We start from the raw sequence: 21,567 nt of genomic DNA on the forward strand, positions 1-21,567 counted from the left end.
CATGCGAAAAGATTATCGAAGAAATAAAGAAAATGTTTTCGATATTTATTTTTTGATATTTATTATAAAAATGGTACATTTAATAGTTTAATTAATGTACAATAGCTTGTTTCTATTGAAAAATCATTCAACTGAATTTCTTACTGTTTTATTTCTCCTAGTATATCAATTTTTATTTTATCGCACGATACAACTTTTTACAGTTTCATTCAGTGACCATGAATAATAGTTCCAGGCCGAAGTTGGAGTTGCCATGCACAATAAACTATAGTTTTGCTATGCGCGGAAACTCCATCCTCAACTTGGAACTTTTATTCGTGGTCACTGAACAAATCTATAAAAAGGGGTTTAGGCATCTCTAGCAACGAGTAGAATTTTGTAGTTATTGCTGAGTTAATACTATAGGTTACTGTTACCTTAAACTCCTTATGCGGTCACAAGGCAACGAATGTATACCCAACCTCCCATTTGTTTCAGTTGAGGGTAAGGTAAACCTACTATGTAACTGCAGTCAGGAAACAGCCCTGTTGCATTATTTTACAGTGTTTTGTATCTGAGATAATTGATTTCTTATTTGTAAAAAGTGTTGATAATTTGATATAAAATCATAAACATCTTCACTAAGAATGAAGAAAACGAGTTCTGTGATATTTCCATTGAATTTAACTATTAGAATCTTATTATTTTAATTGGAAAGTTTTCAGTAATGAGATGGTTGTCCTGTAACACAATGACAATGTTGACTTCAAATTCTGAAAAAAATATTAATGATAACCATTAATAATGGTTGTAATAATAATGATGAATATGAAGATGAAGAAATTAATAATAATATTAAGATGATGACGATATTGATGGTGATGATGACAATAATGGTGTTGATGATAGCCTGCATTAGCTGCACTTTTGGGGAGGGGGTGAGGAAAGGGACCCCTCCCCCAAAGCATCGCTATGCAGGCTAAGTTGATGATGATGAAAGATGAAAATGATGATGATGATGATGGTGATGATGTTGATGCTGATGATGATAATGATGTTAATGATAATAGTGCAAACACGGGTTAGAACCCAGTTATTTTATAAATTTATCAATCATTATATTACTTGAACTGTTTGTCTCTGACTTAGAATTTTTGAAACATTTTTACAGACGTTTCGATCCATGACCACAGATCTTCTTCAGTGTGCAGTCGACATTTGGGTACACATATTTTAATGTTGGTGTTAGCACACAACCAGAGTTCTATATATATCTGGAAGCTTGATACAATAATACTTTGACTTAGGATCTATCAGGGAGTACCAAGCTTCCATAAATAATCATTAGGTAAAGTCATATTGGAAGATTAGGCAATCAATGTTAAAATGATATATGATGATGAGAACAAAAACAAAAAACAAAGGGAACGAAATGCAACAGTTACTATGTTACAGAAGATCATCTTACCAACTTTAAAGTTTGGTGTTGCTAAGGTTGGGCAGGTGAACAGTCTTGGAAAAGTCATATATATTGGAATTGCTAGCTTACGACAAACATCACCTTCTGCAATCTAAAGACATATATGCATATATGTATGGTCAAGGACCTGAAACATTCATTTGATAAGATTGGAATAATAAAACCTCACTAAAAAAATGTATTCTGTGTAATGGGTCCAATAACTGAGCCCTGGGGTAATCCCAAGAACAATGTGTGGGTAGAAGAATTAATAAAGGGGTATTCCTAAGTTAAGTATTTGTTATGCTAGATATATACCACCTTAAGAAGGCACTAAAACTAGCTGTGAGGTACACCAAACAAAATATTTGTTAAATAGAATGATTTTGATGTTTGTTGAGTGTAAATACTTACTTGGATATTTTGAATTTCAGTGGCTGTTGAAAGCAGACATACACAATAATTACTCCATAGTTTATCCAGTATCATTCTAAGAAGTAGGTCAACAAAAACATTAAAGCTTTACAAATTATTACCATCTTTTGAGAATCCTTCTGCACATCCTGAAAGACCAAAGTAAAAGATAATTTCAAGTAAAAGATAATATCAAATCAAAAAATATGTAGGATAATTTAGATGATTCTTGCAGAAAATTGGATGAATATGGACTTTATTACTCTGATTTACAAAATTTCTTATATGTAGGGAGAGGGATATGAACAAACTGGTTGCAGGGCAATGGAGCATCTGAGGAGGGTCCTAGGGTAGCCCCCCTTGCATTGGCAGTTTGTTACCTGTGTGGGAATTTTTTTGTGAGGGAGGCTTGGGGGCAGGGGCAAAGGGGAGAATGATTTTTTCATGTCAGTTGGGTTGTATCCCCCTTTAAGGTCCTTGGGTGGTACCATCCCACTTCACAGTAGATATATATTTCATGATATGCATAAAATATGACTACATACCACATGTTTCCACTCGTACTAGCTGTAATTCAATAGATTTGATGGGTGTGTCTGACTCTACCACTGTTAACTGTAAGAAAAATAAACACCAATTAAAACATCTAGGAAAACTACAGAATATTCCTTGCAATTATTATTCATACCTCTCCAGTAAATGGCTTGACTATATTGCAGTTGACTGTGTCTAACTGGCCTTTGACTAAAAACTTGGGGACTTTAGGTCTCTAAAAAAAACAAAGAATGGAGAGTACACTTTGGTTATACTGTTAATGTACATTATATCCAAAGGCACTAATTTACATGCAATGATATTTGGTGCAATTTGTCTCCCCCAAAAATTGAGCATTATAGATTGCATGAGAATGTGTGTGTGAGAATAATAATTATATGCTTGTCTAATGGTAACTGCTGACTTTTTTGTCGTAGGAAACAAGAAATATGCTTACACTTTCAGCAACATGCAATACAACTTCAACATGTAACATAGTTTCAATTGAACAGCCAAATTGTGAGACAAGCTGCACAATAAAGTCATTGTTACATGTAAAGGCCGATTAATATAAAATTCTTTATGATTTTTCCTCACAACTGCTGCAGGGGCAGATCTAGGGGAGGGGTACAGGGGGAATGCACCCCCTAGATAGATGAGCTGATATCCATCATATTATTGGTGTTTGAGTTTGTAAACAAAAGCTGCACCCCCTCATAAAACGAAAATCCTGGATAGTTCAACCCCCCTCCCCCTTCCCTAGAAAAAATCCTGGATCTATCCCAAGTGTTAGCAGCGGTTTACAGTTGTAAGGAAGTTGTACAGTTGGCTTTTACAAAGCAATTCATGTCATTTGCACAGTGGAGGAAAATCATACCATGTAAATCAGCCTTAACAGTGTCTTAAATCTGAATAACATAATCTTTTTGTTGGTAAAGAAAGGTTTATCTTACATCTTCAATTTTGTCCAGGGAATCTGGTGTGATGGCAAACTGTACAGGTTCCATGTTGACTTTGGACGTTTCCTGCAACACAAAAAATGGTTTACATTAAATGTTTTAAAAAATAAGAACACAATACTGAGAACAATTCAACCTAACAAAGAAATCTTACTTTGCTTTCAACAATGAATTCTGCTTGGGTTTGAAGGTCTTTGCTCAGTAGAGACCTCTTCATTTCACTTCTCAAGTAATACTGAAATCCAGGAAAAAATAAATCAATTATAAACGAGAGGAAAACAGATAAAAACAATAAAACTTTTGCTATTTGTACATTATGTTCCTTATTTCCCTCATGTTTCCTTGCAACCCTATATAGTTCTACATGTATATTTTAAACAGCAATATATTCTTAGTTTCACATACACTTGATTGCAGAAAGGTTGTAGTATACATTTATACAAATACCTAATTTATTCAGTATATTTAATGATACGCAAAACAGAAAACAATTGGTTTTGAGGGTTAAAAAAGTAAAATTGCAATATGCATCTCATTAGGTATTTGTATAAATGTATAAATGTATACTACGTTTCTTCAATTATTGAGTGTATGTATATATATATATATATATTTTTTTTTTTAAATAAAAAAAATTGTATAGAAACATAGGAACATTTTAACTTACCTGTACATTGACGAACACCCCATGATAAGTTTCATACAGGGATCTGTTACCCTTGGGTTTTAATGGGATCTCAAATGGAATTTCTGTTTTGCCGTTGGGTGTAAACATGTCAGTTAAGGGTATTTCAGTTTATTATAGAGCATTGTTCAATATTAATCTATATATAGATCTGAGTATGTGGACCACGTGGCACTAATGAAATAGTAGAAGATAATATAAGTAAGTTGTAGTGCTTGGGAACGAGGTTATTCCGGGCGAAAGCCCTCGGAATTAAATTCGGAAAAATTAATTTCCGACCTCAAGGTCGGAAATTAATTTTTCCGAATTTAATTCCAAGGGCTTTCACCCGGAATAACCTCATTCCCAAGCACTACAACTTACTTATATTATCTTCTACTATATATAGATCTGTCAATTTGAATCAAAATATACCAGTGCTCATCTTCTAAGCAGGCTATGTGGAAGGTATGTAATGCTACAGCAGTATGCGCACAAGCAGGTATTGAATTATGAATTATGCTAAAATCTTGAAAATTAACAGTTTTAGTTTACTAAAAATAAAATGCATTTTAAACACAAAAAATCCCTTCCCAACACCCTATTTATCACTGAAACTTGATGGAAGGATAGGGTGTGAAGAAAAATGGCTAAAGCATGGCACATTTTTGAAAAGATGAGAATATGACACCGTTTAAATAAATCAATTGAAGTAGTTAAAAGAATATAGTTTGCCTGGCTTTGCTATTTCGACTGAGTAGTTGACAAGTTGGATAGGTTTTAGTGAGTTATAGAATGCTTCTAAGACCCCAACACTCTTGGCACTGAGCTGAAGATTGACAGATCCATCCATGAAGAGCATAATACCATTATGATTGAGCTCTCCCTTACTCTGAACCACTATCACACCTTTCACAACATCCTGTTATATTAACAAAATAAATAATTATAAATATAATAATTATAAATTTAACAATTATAAACGACAAAAAAATCAAATATTTTTTCAGCCCACAAATGATAAATGCCTCATTCAAAACCTATTTCTTGAAATACCCTAATAGTTGTCAGTTCTAGTCTCACTTCCATGCAACAACAAAAAAGTTACAACATCAATTCCCAAAATTCCTGATTTGCTTGGCTTGAAAAAACAAAGTTTTTAAAATTTTAATAACATTGAAAATAACCAAAAAGATTGTAAGCAGAAATTCTAAGCTTTTCTTATGGCGACATTTCCAGACTCAGAGGATGTAGCAGGAAGCAGTACAACATTTTCCAAGCTCATTACAAGAAGCCAATAGCTCTAAATCTCGAAGTTTTTACAAATGCATGAAGTTAAGTCCTCCCTCTAAACAAATCTAGTGATTTCTTACCCCTTCATTAAATATTTTGTTGATTTTTTTCAGTCTTATATCAAGGCTTGCCATACTTTAACTTGGTAAAACAGCACTTGGAGCCTGTGGTATATATGAACAGCAGATATCCTATTAGTGCCAGGTATCATCAGATTGATCGTCCGCGTAATTATCGGGAGATTGGTGTTGAATGTAGCTGTTGCGCATGCGTGGTTATTTGGCGGGAAGTGAAGACGAACAGTTCACATGTAGAGAAAACTTGAGGAAGGAAAACGTTATTTTGACTTCCATTTTATCTAGGAAATTCCGTAAAGATTATAAAGATGAAACCGTAAGTAGTTGTCTTAATGATCAGAGAAGGTGTTGGTAAGAGATCTAGTTAAATAGATGTTTTTTTGTATCATTTTTTGTGGGTTTTTTAGGAAGGCAAGAAGTGAGCTTGGTGATGTAACGGTGCATAACATCAAACAGCTGAAGAAACTTAATTCTGTTGTCTTTCCAGTGACTTACAATGAAAAGGTAATGTTTTGCAATGACGTTTGAAGTGATAGAGCATGAATTGGGCCACTGATATCGCCGATCGGAGTGCGAAAACCGTTTGATAAACGTGCATTATATTTCTTGATTCAAAACTATGACCCAAGATAATTTGTACATAAGCTTAATGTGAAATGTACAGAGCTGTTTATTAGATTATCAACTATATTGAACTTTTTCAAAAAAAATCAAATCATTCAATAAAGGTATAATTTTAGTTGGTATTGTATCAACTGGGAGTTACTTACGACTTTTCTAATTCAAAAAAGGGTATTTCCTTTGCATAAATAATAGTCTTTGGGTGTGATTCATGTCTGACCTGGAAAGGAGGATTCATGTCTGTTTTGAATGTTAATGGCGAAAGCCATTCATAGTTTTCTTGAGGGCATTTATTTACAAGAGATGAGCAAGATACATGCAAAAGGTTCAGGAAAGGTTCTCAGTGAACTTAGCAATGTTGTGTCTGTGTTGAACAGGTGCCACATAAGGTTCTAGTGACAGTATTTGCCCTTGCTCCCTGCACTTTCCCAGATGGAGAGTCTTAATTGGCATGATAGTTTTAGGGTATTTTTGACCCGAGGAAACTTTTTCTCATCAAAGTTCCTGCCCAATTGTTTGGTATCTTCTCAGGCATAACGTCCACTAGAATCAATTCTAATACCCCCTGTCCCTCCCCTAGAGGGTTTTTTCCCTACTTTTCCAGACAACCTAAAAGATGAAGATAAAGCAACTATTTAATAATATATTGCTTGGAAAAATTGTCAAGATTTCTGTCATTTAATAATGCTTGTTTTCAGAGTTTAAACTAAAGGTTTTTCTCTCTATTTTTCTAGTTTTACAAGGATGTTCTTGAAGGAGGAGAACTTGCAAAACTTGGTAATTAATTCTTTTAAAAAATTGGATTAATTTTTTTTTCTTGACAAATGTTTTAGATAACCTTTATAATAGATATGTCCAGGAAATGCCAAATAATTTCATGGTTTTTAATAACATTCCACCTAAAATAATTCTCTGGTTTTCTAAGTTTTGATAATTATTAAATCATTAACAATAACTTGTCTGAATATTTTTGGTGTTTTGATAGCCATAAAGGATGGTTTGATATCTGATTTAAGGGATACTTCATCTCGACTATTAATATCACTCAATTATAATGAAATATACCAATGACTCATACCCACATTTGTTTCATGTTTAGCATATTACAATGACATAGTGGTTGGTGGAGTTTGCTGTAGAGTGGATAAATCAGAAGAAGGAAGACGCCTGTACATCATGACTCTAGGATGTTTAGCACCCTATAGAAGATTAGGAATAGGTAAGAAGTCATTAGTTAACCAACCAAGAGATATCCAGTATGAATTTTGATTCCTATGGGTGGCCTGTGTTATTTCTTCCACAGGTAACCCATCAAATCTCATCATTTTTTGAAACTATTTTTAAGGAACTGTTATGCTTGAGCATGTCTTAAAGATTTGTGAAAAGGATGGAAATATAGACAACATTTATTTGTAAGTACTAATTTTGTAGAATTACAAAAGAATCTGATAGGGAACATGTATAGATGAGATCATAAAGGGCAGTGCTGTCAATAAGTCAATATTATGAAAGCTGAATTTATTTTGACAATCACTGTTTCCCGATTTTAGACCACATGTCATTCCCCTTAGTAGTGTTTCTTTGTTTACCAGTGAGAACATAAATTAATATGGATGTAACTGAAACAAAGAATCCAATTCTCAACGGAACAGCAAAGTTGGCAGAAAAGTGGTTACCATCTTAAATTAAAATAATTATGACCACCCCCCCTCCATGTTTCTGTGTGATTGTGAAAATATTCAAGTAACTGCTCATCTACCTTGGACATATTTTTACTAGCCTCCTTTCCCCTTGCCTAGACATAAATAATCAATGATCCCTTACATATTTTATCTGTCTTTGTGCCAGACATGTCCAAGTAAGCAATCAAGGAGCCATTGACTTCTACAAAAAGTTTGGCTTTGAAATCATTGAAACTAAGAAGCAATATTACAAGCGCATAGATCCAGCAGATGCCTACGTGCTGCAAAAGACACTGAAAAGATCAGACAACAAGAAAGAATGAACCTTTTGCTACAAGAATTCAAAATGACTGATTCCAAGAACTTTATCAATGATAAGAGGATTGTTGCTTTCATAGTATGAATGCAATTCTATAGCAACAACAGTAAAAAATGTATTAAGAATGCGGTTTGTACATCATGCTCCTGCAATAATTGTGTTAGTGGAATATGAGCAAATGAAATATTCCATGAAATGCAAATTGAAAACTTCTGATATCAGAAGTTTTGCTCGTTTTTTGCATTTCTTTTTCGTTACTTTTTTTTACTCTTTTTTACTCCTGTAATACTTGCACGACCCTGCACCAGACAATTTTCCAATCATAATATGAGAAACTGTTAATGGGTAGAAGAGTGCAAAACATATATGTGAATGCACCATTACTAGCTATTTAGCATTCATTTTAATATAGTTATCAACTATTTAGTTGTCAAATTAACTGAGGCATGAACCAAACAAAGATGCTTACAGATATATTTGCTTTGATGTTTTGTTCCAGTAATATCCACTATTCCACAGATATATGGCGTGCACTCTACGATTATTAAAATAGGGTTAATTCAGCTTCGATATCTGAAGAAATGAGTTATCTAAGTAGTCACAGAGGATGTTCTTCCAGGCCCAATAGTGTTTGTTGTCAATACAGTAGACCACGTGTCACACAACTGGCATGATCTAAAGACCTGGTTTTAAAAAATCCTTTGACAAAGAAGTTCATATAATACTTGCCTTTGCTTTTTAACCTTCAGTGTTGCAAGTACTGATACCTACCCCCTCCCCTCCCCAAAAAATTGTGTAAATCAATTTGAGGTATTTTATTATTGTTCCTTATCAATATTTAGTGTCATTAAATAAACTACCATGGAGATCTAATATATTCATACATTTGTTTTCTAACTGCATCCATAGCATAATATCTTACTTCATTGGCAATATGAGGATCACAAAACCCTTTGATTTTCTTTTTGTGATAACAGTATCTAGTAAAATCAGTCTCTTTATTCTAAGGTTACAACATAACCTTCTGGGCCCAGTTATATGAAGGGTGGATCGCATTTTCCAATGGACAATTCCTTATCCAATGGATCTATTGATGCTGTTATCCAATAAATATATCCACTGGATAGGATTTTTAGACTATATCATCCCATTTAGTATGATTTTTTTGTTTTCTAACAAAATCTACAGAATATAAAGTGGGTAATAAGGTTTGTACTGGAAGAACTATAGTACCCTAATTATGTAAAAGAAGGCTATTGAGAATACTGCTATGGTCCTTTACTGGTGTGGAGTTCAATAATTGGATTGGTTATTTCTTGCACACTACTATCCTTCATCAAAGGTATTAGTTTGCTAGTTTTCTTTCGTATCATTGTTCATATGTTTAAGTGGATTTCTCTCCACGCTAGTTCTTATTAAATATTAGTAAGCAGCTAGATGACAGCCACAGAAAATATACTGGCATTTGCATTGACAAAAACAGGCTATATAACCTGCTTCGAGTTTTCCCATGGCAATCGTATGAGAGTACTTAATTTCATCTCCGATAACTATTCCACTAAACTTGACGTCCCATCTTCGTATTCATGCTATCTTTTTAAAAGATATTCTCATGTATGGATTACTTTTCTTGACATATCTCTCATGACTAGTCAGTACACTCATTCATCGTTGCAACCATTTTTTCATTCACCAATGACCTTTAAGATTCTTTCCTTGATTTTCTTGGTAGCTTTCTGGGAATTGGGAATAAGGTATCTCTCTGCAGACTTGATCGCTGAGTCCTCTAGGTTGCCTGCGCCATACTTGAATGTTATTAGTTCAGGGTGTTTTCTTTTTGAGGTTATCTTAAGGATGTCGGCAAGGTGATGTCTGTGCTGGATGTGTGCCCAGCCAGGTCGCTTAGAGATTTCTCGCAGTACATACATGTGGACTTCCATAATGAGGATGTAACTAGAGAAAAAAAGTCTACAATCTTTGAAAAAAAAACATTTTGGTTTCCCTGTGGTAGCACTGCAAGGCATCATGGGCAGTTTTGGGTGCATTAGTAAAACCTTTTCAGATTGTCACGGTTATATCTTGGGCTAAATATCCAGAACAACAATATTAAATATTGAATCATACAATGTGCATCATTTATTTTCAATTTGATCATTCTGTTACCTGGGTGCTAGGTGACCACGGGAAAGCACCTCATTACATTCAAATGAGGCAAAAACGTCCTTTCTTTTCAACCATGTCTCCAGATTAACTGATTCTTTGCGATTTTCATCTTCAGAGCTTGAAACACTGCAAGCATCTATGACAAAAACAAGTTCAAACTTAAAGAAGCAGAAACATTTTAAAAGGCTAAGTCACGTCAGCAATCAAGTCATGTGACAACACGCAGTGAATATGCATCAACTGAGAGCAGATTTCATGTTATCGTGAAGATGGGACACGGCACGGTCACAGCACAAAATCAACTAATTAAAGCTTGCAAGATTAATGTTTATCCAATCAGAAGGCTCTTTCTAAGAATGCGTTGTTTACCTGACCATCGTTCTGTTAGTACCATGTCTGTGCTACGATGTCACTGTCACTGCTGTGTGACGGTATAGTTGGTTAGGCGTTTGTTCATATATCACCTTTACTTTGGCGCGTTTTTTGAGATCAAATTACAATATTGTATTTTATGCAGACTTTTCAAATCATATAAAGCTTAACTCTTTGTGCATTAAAAATGTTTTCAATTAACTTAGTTCTAATCCAATGTAAAAGCGATGTCCGGTTATAATAAAACGGGTCTCGGAAGTTGTTTTTTTTTTACCACATAATAGCGTCAATTTTAGAAGAGCAGTATTATCTTGCAGTTTTTTTGCAAACCTTCGGCGTGATCTTTTGAGGTTATGACAAGCGATTAATTGGTGATATTCCTTCAGGAAGAATTTCTTCAACTTACCTCCTTCATCGTCATCGTCGTCTATGCTGAATACTGGTTGAACGTTTCTATATAGTTTACTTTGTTTGTCTGTACTGCTCACATGCCTAAGAATCACACCAATACCAATCAAATAAACTAGGTGCACGTGTTCCCCCACCCCCCCCCCCCCCCCCTCTTGCAAAAGCTGAAGTTCCGCTCACTCATTCATCTTTCTGCCCCAGTTCTGCAACTCCTTGGAATGTTATAGCACCTCTCTAGATGGCTGTCAGTTCAGACATAGTTCCATTTCTATTTCCTGTGCACCTACCCTGCAAGACCCCTGGTTATGGCCCTGCTACTAGTATCTTTATAAGAAATATCTCCAACATAACGTCGCATTTTTGTAGGTGTTGGATGGTACTAACCTTTCCACTGGTTGGCTTGACTCTGCGATAAAATGACCTATTTTTTCTTTAACGTTGGCTCCCTTGGACATTAGTTTAGATGACAGCATACCAACAAGACCAGTCTGTAATATCAAAGCCAACAACAACAGTTACACAGCCGCGTTTAAAAGTGTCCATTCGGGTACCCAGCAGTCAAACCAGGGAATTCCAATACTGGCTGAATTGCATAATACTTGTAGTATAAGAAAGAAATATCTGCGAGATCTCAGTCTCGTATCGCAAAGCCAAAACGTCAGTGCGCGTGCCAAATTGAGTCAAAAACTCACTGACCTGCTTCCCCGTCATCACAGCAAGGAATACAGTGCATAATCATCTTCGCCTCAAAAAGAAACCGCACTTAAAAAGATTGACGCAGATTAACGCAGATTTTGTATAACTGCCGTACCGCGCCCGTCATGGCGCTGTGTACGAGTATTTGATTGGATGATATGCGCGCTCTGATTGGCTCAATACAACATGACTCGTCAATTCTTTGCCGTGATTGTTTCTTTTACATTGGTTTTCTAGTCAAGAAATCTAAGCCCTAAAAAAATGACAGAAATCAACTTACTCGTCCATCGGACGGACTTTGGTCTCCTCCTCTCGATAATTCGTGATAACTCTATCAACAAAAAGATACAAAATGTGAATTAAAAATCAACACGTGAGTTAAGTGCCGTGTGCATAGAACATTGAATATAGCGGTAGTGTGTGTAATTGTAAAAGTGTCCTCCATTAGTGCGAAAGCGCTGGAGAACGACTTTAAAACGCCGAACTTTTTATTTACGAAAACCATTAGATAATCAAAGTGCCCGCGCTTCAGCCAGGGTTGGCAGAGGATTTCTGTTTCTCTCGCTGGGCACACTCGCTGAGTTTATTTTCTTATCATTCTTACTTCAGTCTGAACATTCCCTTGTTCACCTAACGCGGGTGCAACGTTCTCAAAATAACCCTCGGCGGAAAGACCCTGCCCCACACCCAAGGTACCTACTCACCTCATCTTCAGAATAGGCTTCAGGGGTGCATACAATACATCTTTGCAGTGAGTGATCTGCCAGACCAGTTGATAAATCATCAGACAACGTCTCGTGCAGAGCTGTGTACAAATAAAACGAATGGACAGTGAGTACTACATATGTAGATAGTTACCCCAATCCTTGTACATCATTGCATGGTTGGTCATGATTTTTTGTAAGGTATCATTCAACGACCGCCGGGCTCCCGTGAACGAAGATGGTTCATGGAAAAGAGCGTGTGTGCTCTCATAAAGCACGTACTCCCAACCAATCAGAATGCGAGATTTATAACAGTTATTTTATGATTACACTTACTCTGATATCCACCACGAGCCAGGCTGACGTACTTTGCTTTGCGCTGGAACAAAAGATAGATACATTAAAGACGATTATCCAAACAAACAACCAAAAATATATCGAAAAGAATAAGACATGATACACCGTTTCGTTACGGGTACCAGTGGCACGACAATTACGAAAACAATAAAATATAAGGAAGAAAAGATAATAAATAGATAATAAATTAGAAGAAGCAGGAGATTGAAAATATTGGTTCCGTTAAATTAAGGATTGTTTTGTTAAAACTTTATCATAGAAATAACTCGCAAAAAAAATACGAAAGACGGGTTAACCCAATTCAAGGAAGTGTGTGTGACTGGATTGCGTGACATTCTACACATTCTCCTTTTTTCCCCATCTTTTCATTCCTGAAAGTTTTTTCATTATGGAGAAATGGTTCTAACCGTTACTGCTTAAAAAGACAATAGCTCTAAGACTAAACACGCTAAAGAAAGCGTAAATTCACGACAGTTCGTACAAATCCTTTTGCCTCTTTTGACTAGTCTACAGCTATCATTGTTGGACAAGAACTTCGATTTTTCAAACCTTGTTCAACCCAGGTGTTTCTAGACATTGCACGGAAATATGATCCAAGCTGTCATCATTTTCATTATCAAACAGAAATCTAACAAGTTCTCTCTTCTCTTCTTCATCCATGTTACGAATACGAGTACACAGCTGTATATATGATGGTTTTGATGCGTATCAATCTCGTTACATGGCGTGATCATGTATCTCGGGTCGTCAAGGTAACGCGGTCACACCCAAGGTAACTTCACTACTAATTTTAGGCTAGACTTCGAACTATTAGCATACCGAATGCACTAATTGTTTAAAAATATGATATATTAATCTCGTTTGCCGCCAGTTTATTAAAAGAGAAGTCTTTTGTTACATAACAAGCTTCTTACCTGTAAGAAGTTAGCGATGACCATGTGTACATACTGGTCCTCTTCTTCTCGTCCTGACCCCATAAAACAAAGGTGTTCCCCTCCTGCTACTGATCCGGCTGCTAGTGACTGTTTTTGGGTGGCAAATAGGGCCTTGGCTGCTGTTGCAAACTCTGAAGGGGCTTGTAACATCTCAAAGAAGATGAGTAGAAAAAAATGAGTTGAAGAAATGGAATAAATTGAAAATCCGATTACTGGGCTTCCTGTGGTAGGCCAATTAATTTTACCCCCATTTTTTTCTCTCAATTTTACTTGAAGTCCAATCATGTTGATTCTGTAAAAGATAAGTAATTCCATACCAGGTTTGCATCCAGGTGAAACGCTGTTGGTAGGTGCCCACTGTTGTATTGTTCAGCTGGTCTGCAGTCAACCACGAAAAACCTCACCCCATCTTTCTGTTGAAATAATAGATGACTGATGTAACAAGTAAAGCTAAAACTGGTAACTGTAGGGCGATCATACTTGGGTGGCAGTTATACAGATGAAAAATCTTAAGATAGTCTTATGTGAGTTGAGCATTGCGTGCATAGACTATTAAATGTAGTGGTAGTGCGTGTGAGTGAAAAGTGTCCCCAATTAGTGAGAAAGCGCTAGAATGACTAGACACTTAAATAAAAGTGATTTATTAATTTCATTTTATTTTACATTTCTGACAGTAAAATCAGGTTGGTGAAGGTTTTGTTGCATCATGCTGCATGCTATATACCAAGCCCAAACTGCACTATGGGGGATGTGAATATGACCAGTGAAAGGTCCCAGTCTGCACGTCTCCCAGTTTATTTATTCTCTCCTGTGCTGACATTATTTACATATAAATATGATATATTTTAAGCTAGGTATAAGCAACAAGCAAGATGCAAGATGCAACAAAACCAACTTTTTTTGAAAGCTGTATCCTGTTCGAATCATGCAGAAGCTTTTCAAATACTATGTATACTTACGTGATTAGACTGATTGGCCCCTAGCAACTCTGACACAGACACTGGGAGACAAAGAGCTTGTGAAATACTGTTAGAGTTGATAGTCTTTACACCAAACAACTGACTGTAGTAGTCCTATCGATAGATAATAAACACAGACTCTTTAGTCAAAGAAAATGGTGGAACAGCCACCTTTCAATATTCTGATTGAGTGGTAAAGCACAAACCATTTCAAGTTGAGGCTCCAGAGAAACGATAATGTAATCAGTAATTATTCTTTTTGTTCTTGTGTTTTGGAGTCTTGATTCGGATTGTCTTATGCTTGATCACTCAACCAGAATATCAAAAGTCGGCTTTTAACAATCTCTTTTGTGTCCAGATTCATTCAAATTTAAGGGTCCTGCTATCTTAGAAAGGCAGGAAATAGATACCTGTTTGTGGCAGTGAGTCTGCGAGATAGCAAAAAACGTCAACCAGAATAAGTCAGTTGAGGTAACAGCCCGGGGGAGGGAGGGTACTCCCATATAAGGACTATATGGGGATGATCCACTGAACAGGGTATGATTTTTTGAGCTTCTTGTCATAACCAGGGTATGCAATTTCATTCAAGTTCCAAGTTCTTGCTGAGTTTCCTGTCATATTCAGGGATTCTACTTTCGTATTGACCAAAACTGGTTATTATGGTCGTAAAAAAGCAAATCCTGGTAGAGTACCCCCCCCCCCCCCCCCGGGGTAACAGTGATACCGATATAGCTTGTAACAATGTCGGCCCACCTTTCTAAAAGACTGAGGAGTTCTTGTTGCATAATACTGAGCAAGGGAACAAAAGTCTTCAATATCATCAGCTTCTAGCTGGCCTGGTATTGATGCTATCATTTCTGGAATAATAAATAAATTATTTGGCTTCAGTAAGATTGTCTAACTGGTTGTAATAATGTTTCTGATATAATGATAAATATGGAAAAATAAAATACTAACACTGAAACTCACCTAAGATATCTGCTTTACTCGCTGATTTAAGTTCAAAAACTTGATCTCTGTAAATATTATAATGATATAACAATAAACAAATCATCCTGCCATCCTCGGGAACTCAGGGGCACAATTCTGTCATTGGTTGCTCGCTTCCAGAAAAAGCAAGAAACAAGAGACAGAATTTTACCCCTGGGTTTCCAAGGATGTCATGCCCCCCCTGAAGCTTGTAAATTATTTCTAAGAAAAATTAGCTTCAAAAAACATAAATAACATCTTAAAGTTGTAGAATTTGTGCATTTTCACTGCTCTGAGTAGGTTCTTTTTATCATAGGGTGATTTACTACAACTACAGAATCCCTTGCACACTTTGTTTTGTTCAGTTACAGCCATTCTCGATCACGTGTGCCCTCTAGCGATTGTTTCTGTCGCAACGAAGAAGGTTTTGGTGGACGTCAATCACAAGGCATTACTTTAACATTGTCGGAAGCTATAAGGCCACTTGCCTATATAATGCCATGGAAACACCTTGATTGACGTCCAATAAAAGCTTCTTTGTCATGACAGTTCCACAAGACCACAGACTCTGATTTTCTTCAGTACATCCAACTCCTGGATCTCACACTCATTTCTCAAGTTTATATATTTAGTTTCTTTGTGATTGCACAAACCCTGGGTTATATAGATATTGTAAAATAATAATCCTGATTACCTGGCATTTACGATCATTACTAAAGATAAAAAGAAGATAAGAAAAGGATCTGATTCAAGTAAATAAACGTCCCATAAAGCACGGATCACATCATCTTCACATACTGCTACCATTAGGCTCTGGATCTAAACAAAATCATAAAAGAAAAAAATCATCATCCTTTTACCATCAAAATTATGTTCTATAATGTAAAGTAACTACTCACCCATGTTTGACAATATGAATCTGGTGATAATTTTCTAGAGTCTAAAAACGAACATAGTTCAGGATCATGGTACTGTAGAAGCAGTCTGAATAGATGAAAGGGTTTTCCATCCCTCACACAATCCCTGAAAAAAATACATATATAACATGAAATATGGTGGTAAGAACCATGTGACTGATGGGATTGAATGATGATATTGGGATTCAAGGATATCATTTTGCCAGTATACACTTTCCTCTTACCCCTAGGGGGCTTGATTCCTGGACTCAGCATTACATGTGAGTTGAGTTTGCAGGGTCTCTTCCTTGATTCAAGGTTTTTTGGGTTCCCCATTTTTCCTCAACATGCTAAATCCCAATTCAATCTGTCGGTTAGCCATACCCTAACTTGGATCAGCCCAGAGGTTGTTTCAGGGCTTGATAAAATTTAAAGGTTTTTTAAAAAGATCAACACACTAATAGCTATAAAATACCTTGGTATAAATTTATAGAGCAAAGCATAAAAACAATTATAAACATCACTGGTGGGTATTTCAAGCATCATTAATGGTGCTAACAGTTCCGTGAGGCCACTTGTAGTTCTGTACTTTTCATTCCTTGATTTGCAGTAAAATGTTATGATGCTTTCCATTTCTCGAGCGACTTCATCAATGTCATCATCAGACAAATGAAGCTTTCCTACAAGGTATAACATATTTGAAATTAGAGGATGAGAGTTTTGTAGGGGTAAAACTTTTCTTATGGACTAGTCATTATTTAGAAGGGGGGGAGGGGGCTGGTGCATGATTAAGTATGCCAAGTTTCCTTTTTCCTGACCCTCCTTTTCGTGATGTACATCTTTTCCATGACCCCTGCCCTCCCCCCACCCCTCCCCCCCCAAAAACATTTCTGGATACTAGCCTACATGCACGCACACTTTTAATTGCATAAATATACATGGCCCCTTCTTCACTCCCTGCATAAAACCCCTTATTTGAATCAGCCTCCCTACCTTCAAAACAATGACCAGCAATAATAACACCTTTATTAGACAGGGTACACCATTACCCTACTGATAATTTCCAGGTGGCCCTAAGCAGTCATTTTTTAGTTGTTCATAGTATAGTTGGTAGAGGGGTCCCCCTCTACTTACTATGTCTATCGTGTCACTGAAGAGGGTGATGTGGGATATGAGTAAAAATATTGTGGTTAAATGTTTTATGAAAAGCTTTTTGTACAAGACAATATTGCAAAATGTTTAGTTCAAAATTACCATCCATGATGTTTTATGAGTTTTTCTATAGGAGATACTGCAATAATTGCATAAAAACCACAAGAAATTGCCCTTTCATTATCCCAAAGAGAAATTCTACATCAATTATTTATAAACTAAAACGTGAGGTACATCTGATTGATTCAAATGAATTAATCTATTTTGTAAAATCTTTCAAGCATATTAATTACAACGAGAAATGTATTTTTGATTAACATAAAACAAAAATTTATCAAATACTCATTTCATATTTAAGCTTAAAATCAATGTTGACTACCAAAAAATTTTCAATTCTATATGAGATTACATTTGATTTTATAAATATAAGTTTGTATAAATTTAAGCTATTAAGTTGCATGGGGTCCCTATTATCCTTGGGCTATAAATAACAGTTCTTGATAACAAAAGTAATAATAAAATATTTCAACCAGAACACACCGGCTTGTCGCTTGCAATCATCTCTGATCATATCTTGTTCGTTCAAATCCAACATTCCATCCCATGTTGACAAAGCATCTGGCTTTCCTACTACGTTGAGGCAAACCTGAAGAAAACGAGAACGAACGGCTTAGGAAATAAAGAACGGAATGGACTTAAAACGGATTTCATTATCCTAATATTACCTTCCAAATATCAGCTCTGTTTTCGGCAGGTATTTTACGTCCGCGGCAAAGTTCACGAAGTCGCTCGGGATCCTTTTGTTTGGACAGCGCTAGAATTAAGTCTGTGTGCCTATTTTAAACAAAATAAAAGACCAAGTGTTAGTTTTATAATTTCAAATTCTAAAATTGAGATTAAAAAGTTTATATCTAAGAGAACAAAAAGGAGAAAACTTTCATTTTTACCATCCATCGTCTTCAATACCTCCACCTTCCGCCATTTTGGATACGTCATCACCATCACATATCCCATCACTCTCCACTAGAAATCCTTTGTCCCGCGGGATCTCGATGTTTTGCGGGCTCTATCGGGAACACGCAAAACTTTAAAAAATTATACAATTTTTTAAAATTACAATTCTCTATTTATATACATCTTCAATAGAAGAGGGTTCAAAATTCTTCCTAAGTAACTTTATTTGCGAAATAAAAATATGGTTTTATTTTGTCGAAGGAGAGGGACTGGTGCGAGTGGTTTAGTTAGCAACCAAGATGGCGGACGAAACGATTTGTTTTTCTGGGAGTTCAGCCGAAGAAATCGAGCAAGCAAAGTTGTTTTGGAAGTCGATTTATCCTCCAGCTAAACCTAAATCTGCTTTAAATGTTAAAGGCATAGATCATCGGCTTCATACTGCTCAAAAGCCACAAAACGGTAGGAAAATTTGGTTTGTTTACAAGGAAATCACATGCATCTTCTTTATATTAGGCTTTTCGAGCTTGAACTTCAAATTGCTTTCGTTGTTTTTTAGAAGTCAACTACGCACACCACGGTATAGAGTATTTTAAGACACAAGATATGGATCCAGGTATGCCCAAGAGGAATATTAAATTATATTTGATTGGGTCTTTAACAAAGACATTTCGCTTTGTTTTATACTTGTAGCTTTAGATCGATACAAGCAAGACGCAGAAAGACAAAGAATTCTCGAAGAAGCAGAATACGCAGAAAAAATGGTTTGTTAACTGTGTTTAGATGTTTTGAAGCAATTCGTATAAGATTTATGCTGAAATGTTACTAAGCTTACTTTATGATTTTTACTACAGCAAGAATTCAGAAAAGAGGCACAATATCTCAATCAAAAAAGAAAGCAAGAGCGAATGAAGGTACTATCTCAATTATCTTCGTTTATAAGTTTTTATTGTATCTCACTTCCTATTTTGCTTTTTATCAAAAGAAAGAAGAAATTTCAAGCAAAGTCATGCAACGAACACATGACCAACTGATTCAAATTTCGTGAGTATTACCTTATCATGACCACTGTCATCTTTGGGATATAATGCACGGTCATGTTACTGTCATCCCCCTCCCCCCCGCCCCAAAATTTTTTTCCTGTACTAGTCTCGTATTTTTTTTTTCAATAATAGCCCTCCACTTTTAAGGGTGCTCTGCGGTCCTTCACTGCTAAATTTGTCGGTTTTTTAGTTTACTTGCGCTCTGGTGGAAGCCAGTCTTAAGATTGACCAACTTTGTACTTTTGACCATTGCACTATAAAATCTTAGATGTTATATAGTTTAAACAAGAGAGCATGATTTATGCTCTCTTAGTTTAAAGTAATGAAGTTAGTTACGCTCTTTTCAGAGATTCAGAAGAAGAGGACGAAGAAGGAAGACAAGCCATGGATGACATCGAAAAATTTGAAGCCAGACTTGTACAACAAGAAAAGCTCAAACCAAGTTGAATGCCCACTGGACTGAGGATCAGTCAGGGAATTAAAACTCTTTATGAAGCAGCTAGAGCTAAAGATATCCAAAGTTATTTTTTCAAATATTTATTGAAGACAAATTGTCTGCGTTTGTAAATAAATTCATTCCTTTGGCTTCAAAGTTTCATTCTTTTTCGAAGTTCCTCCTTTACAAGAGAAACCACATTAAAAAATATAGCAATATAGAGAAAAAATACAGAGAAACTGTTGCCCTTCAGTAACCCCACATTCATAGTGGTCATAAGTATTCACGATGAAAATCGAACTGTAAAACTCCTAACTCGACTGAGGTGGTTAGGAGGGAAAAGAGGGACTGTTAACAGTCTAATGGTCTGTGGTGAAATTAAAACGACACATATTCTTAGCAGATCGAAAGACATCAGACATTATGATAGATTGCTCGGTCATCAAAATTGATTGGAAATTTAGTGTCCGGTCGTTGCGCTTTGATGACTCTTTGATGAGAGCGACTTGCGCAAAATCGGGATAACAAAACCTAGAGGCTGCCCAAGGTAAGTGGCAGAAAAATTGTTTTTTAGTATAACATGCTGTGGTAAATGACAATTTAGACGGTGCAGGTGGTTTGATCTGATCTGCCCAGTTCATAATTAGAACTTCCTGGATGAACTATAAATGAGTTATTCATCCTTCTCCAGAGCTTCATAATAACTCGTTGGCCGTGAGTCAAAAAATTAATTAATGGCGGACGAAAATAAATCGTAATATTTTGGCCCTTTTCTTTCGAAGATCAGAAAGATATTTCAGTGATTGGTTCTTAATGTATTCAAGATTATTTCAGCAAAGTTCCAGCTCGAATGAAAGAGTTTAGCGATTTCATCCAAGTGGCCCTTTAAAACCTAAATGGATTTACTGATATGTTTCGCACCCAGCAAGGGCTCACAGGAACTGGATCATGATAAGTAATGTAAACTAATAATAAAATCGATGATGTAGCTTAGGATTTAGCATGTGATGGTGCAAAGCCTCTATTTAGAGTTTTATAGCGGTTTTTTACCCACACACTACTTGAAAAATTGTGTGCCCCTCCAGTTACGAACAAAATAGTCTTCGAGGTCGTTCATCGTAGTTTTAGAGAAAATATGTAAATTCTAAGATGGCGATTTGTCGAAGCAGGAAAGGTATGATTAAGTTTTCTTGTGAAGCGTTGTGATTGAACAGCTTGGATCAGTTTGTTCGGTTTACCAGAAAATAGGTTTTTTTCGAGCCGAAGATCTGTGAGCTATTTCGGCAGCTGTTACTGGTAGAAGGTTGGTATATACGCAAGGGCGGATCCAGCCAAAGTTTTAAGGGGGGGCTAATTGAGTTTAGGGGGGGTGGGGGCTAATCGAGTTTCTTCGGTCAACAAAACGGAAAACAATAAAAAAGCATCTAATTTCTCAGTTTTGTTTTGTTTTTTGCTGAAGGAGGGCTTCAGTCCCCCTTTGCCCCCCATCTGGATCCGCCATTGACACAAGAGAATATGAGTATTC

General features: G+C 36.1%; 4 protein-coding genes across 5 annotated transcripts; 2 read left to right on the forward strand and 2 right to left on the reverse strand.

Moving 5' to 3' along the window:
* Nucleotides 1-24: 24 nt before the first annotated feature.
* LOC116291810 (vacuolar protein sorting-associated protein 26C) lies at nt 25-5,466 on the reverse strand. The gene is made up of 11 exons (XM_089026219.1): nt 5,383-5,466; nt 4,737-4,931; nt 4,013-4,111; nt 3,500-3,580; nt 3,340-3,411; nt 2,541-2,621; nt 2,398-2,467; nt 1,975-2,001; nt 1,853-1,875; nt 1,448-1,550; nt 25-752 (listed from the first exon to the last, which is right to left on the reverse strand). The coding sequence occupies exons 1-11, from the start codon at nt 5,434-5,436 to the stop codon at nt 670-672; spliced, it is 888 nt and encodes a 295-aa protein (XP_088882345.1). The 5' UTR covers nt 5,437-5,466; the 3' UTR covers nt 25-669.
* Nucleotides 5,467-5,565: 99 nt separating this feature from the next.
* LOC116291812 (N-alpha-acetyltransferase 50) lies at nt 5,566-8,874 on the forward strand. Its single transcript, XM_031699026.2, has 6 exons — nt 5,566-5,695; nt 5,787-5,883; nt 6,735-6,777; nt 7,100-7,219; nt 7,346-7,412; nt 7,849-8,874. Exons 1-6 carry the CDS (start codon nt 5,688-5,690, stop codon nt 8,003-8,005), a joined length of 492 nt encoding a protein of 163 aa, XP_031554886.1. The 5' UTR covers nt 5,566-5,687; the 3' UTR covers nt 8,006-8,874.
* On the reverse strand, nt 7,849-18,604 carry LOC116291809 (TBC1 domain family member 23). Of its 2 annotated transcripts, none has more exons than XM_031699023.2 (18): nt 18,560-18,604; nt 18,338-18,446; nt 18,153-18,258; nt 16,936-17,140; nt 16,464-16,587; nt 16,259-16,383; nt 15,565-15,611; nt 15,349-15,452; nt 14,596-14,709; nt 13,954-14,049; nt 13,616-13,786; nt 12,681-12,723; nt 12,345-12,445; nt 11,921-11,971; nt 11,329-11,432; nt 10,943-11,028; nt 10,165-10,300; nt 7,849-9,954 (listed from the first exon to the last, which is right to left on the reverse strand). In XM_031699023.2, exons 1-18 carry the CDS (start codon nt 18,592-18,594, stop codon nt 9,687-9,689), a joined length of 2,025 nt encoding a protein of 674 aa, XP_031554883.2. In that variant the 5' UTR covers nt 18,595-18,604; the 3' UTR covers nt 7,849-9,686. The 2 variants fall into 2 exon arrangements, with proteins under 2 accessions (XP_031554883.2, XP_031554882.2); XM_031699022.2 differs by having other exon boundaries at nt 7,849-9,969.
* A 254-nt stretch (nt 18,605-18,858) lies between these two features.
* Nucleotides 18,859-20,192, forward strand: LOC116291807 (uncharacterized). Its single transcript, XM_031699019.1, has 6 exons — nt 18,859-19,025; nt 19,123-19,179; nt 19,257-19,327; nt 19,418-19,477; nt 19,549-19,607; nt 19,954-20,192. Exons 1-6 carry the CDS (start codon nt 18,866-18,868, stop codon nt 20,051-20,053), a joined length of 507 nt encoding a protein of 168 aa, XP_031554879.1. The 5' UTR covers nt 18,859-18,865; the 3' UTR covers nt 20,054-20,192.
* The last annotated feature ends 1,375 nt before the right edge of the window (nt 20,193-21,567 follow it).

Source organism: Actinia tenebrosa, unplaced genomic scaffold, assembly GCF_029948245.1.
Source record: "Actinia tenebrosa isolate PJP-AT-01 unplaced genomic scaffold, QUT_ActTen_1.0 PGA_scaffold0__85_contigs__length_37466705, whole genome shotgun sequence".
Classification (NCBI taxonomy): Eukaryota; Metazoa; Cnidaria; class Anthozoa; order Actiniaria; family Actiniidae; genus Actinia; species Actinia tenebrosa.

Coding starts and splice junctions, on each gene's coding strand:
- LOC116291810 (XM_089026219.1), bottom strand. CDS start 5,436: ATGGCAAGCCTTGATATAAGACTGAAAAAAATCAACAAAATATTTAAT. Junction 3,581..4,012: donor GGGTGTTCGTCAATGTACAG/GTAAGTTAAAAT, acceptor CCTGGATTTCAG/TATTACTTGAGAAGTGAAAT. Junction 3,412..3,499: donor AATTCATTGTTGAAAGCAAA/GTAAGATTTCTT, acceptor TTTGTGTTGCAG/GAAACGTCCAAAGTCAACAT.
- LOC116291812 (XM_031699026.2), top strand. Junction 6,778..7,099: donor AGGAGAACTTGCAAAACTTG/GTAATTAATTCT, acceptor TTTCATGTTTAG/CATATTACAATGACATAGTG. Junction 7,413..7,848: donor AATATAGACAACATTTATTT/GTAAGTACTAAT, acceptor TCTTTGTGCCAG/ACATGTCCAAGTAAGCAATC.
- LOC116291809 (XM_031699022.2), bottom strand. CDS start 18,594: ATGGCGGAAGGTGGAGGTATTGAAGACGATGGATG. Junction 18,259..18,337: donor ACAGAGCTGATATTTGGAAG/GTAATATTAGGA, acceptor CGTTTTCTTCAG/GTTTGCCTCAACGTAGTAGG. Junction 12,724..13,615: donor TCATCGCTAACTTCTTACAG/GTAAGAAGCTTG, acceptor CTTTTGTTCCAG/CGCAAAGCAAAGTACGTCAG.
- LOC116291807 (XM_031699019.1), top strand. CDS start 18,866: ATGGCGGACGAAACGATTTGTTTTTCTGGGAGTTCAGCCGAAGAAATC. Junction 19,026..19,122: donor TGCTCAAAAGCCACAAAACG/GTAGGAAAATTT, acceptor GTTGTTTTTTAG/AAGTCAACTACGCACACCAC. Junction 19,608..19,953: donor GACCAACTGATTCAAATTTC/GTGAGTATTACC, acceptor CGCTCTTTTCAG/AGATTCAGAAGAAGAGGACG.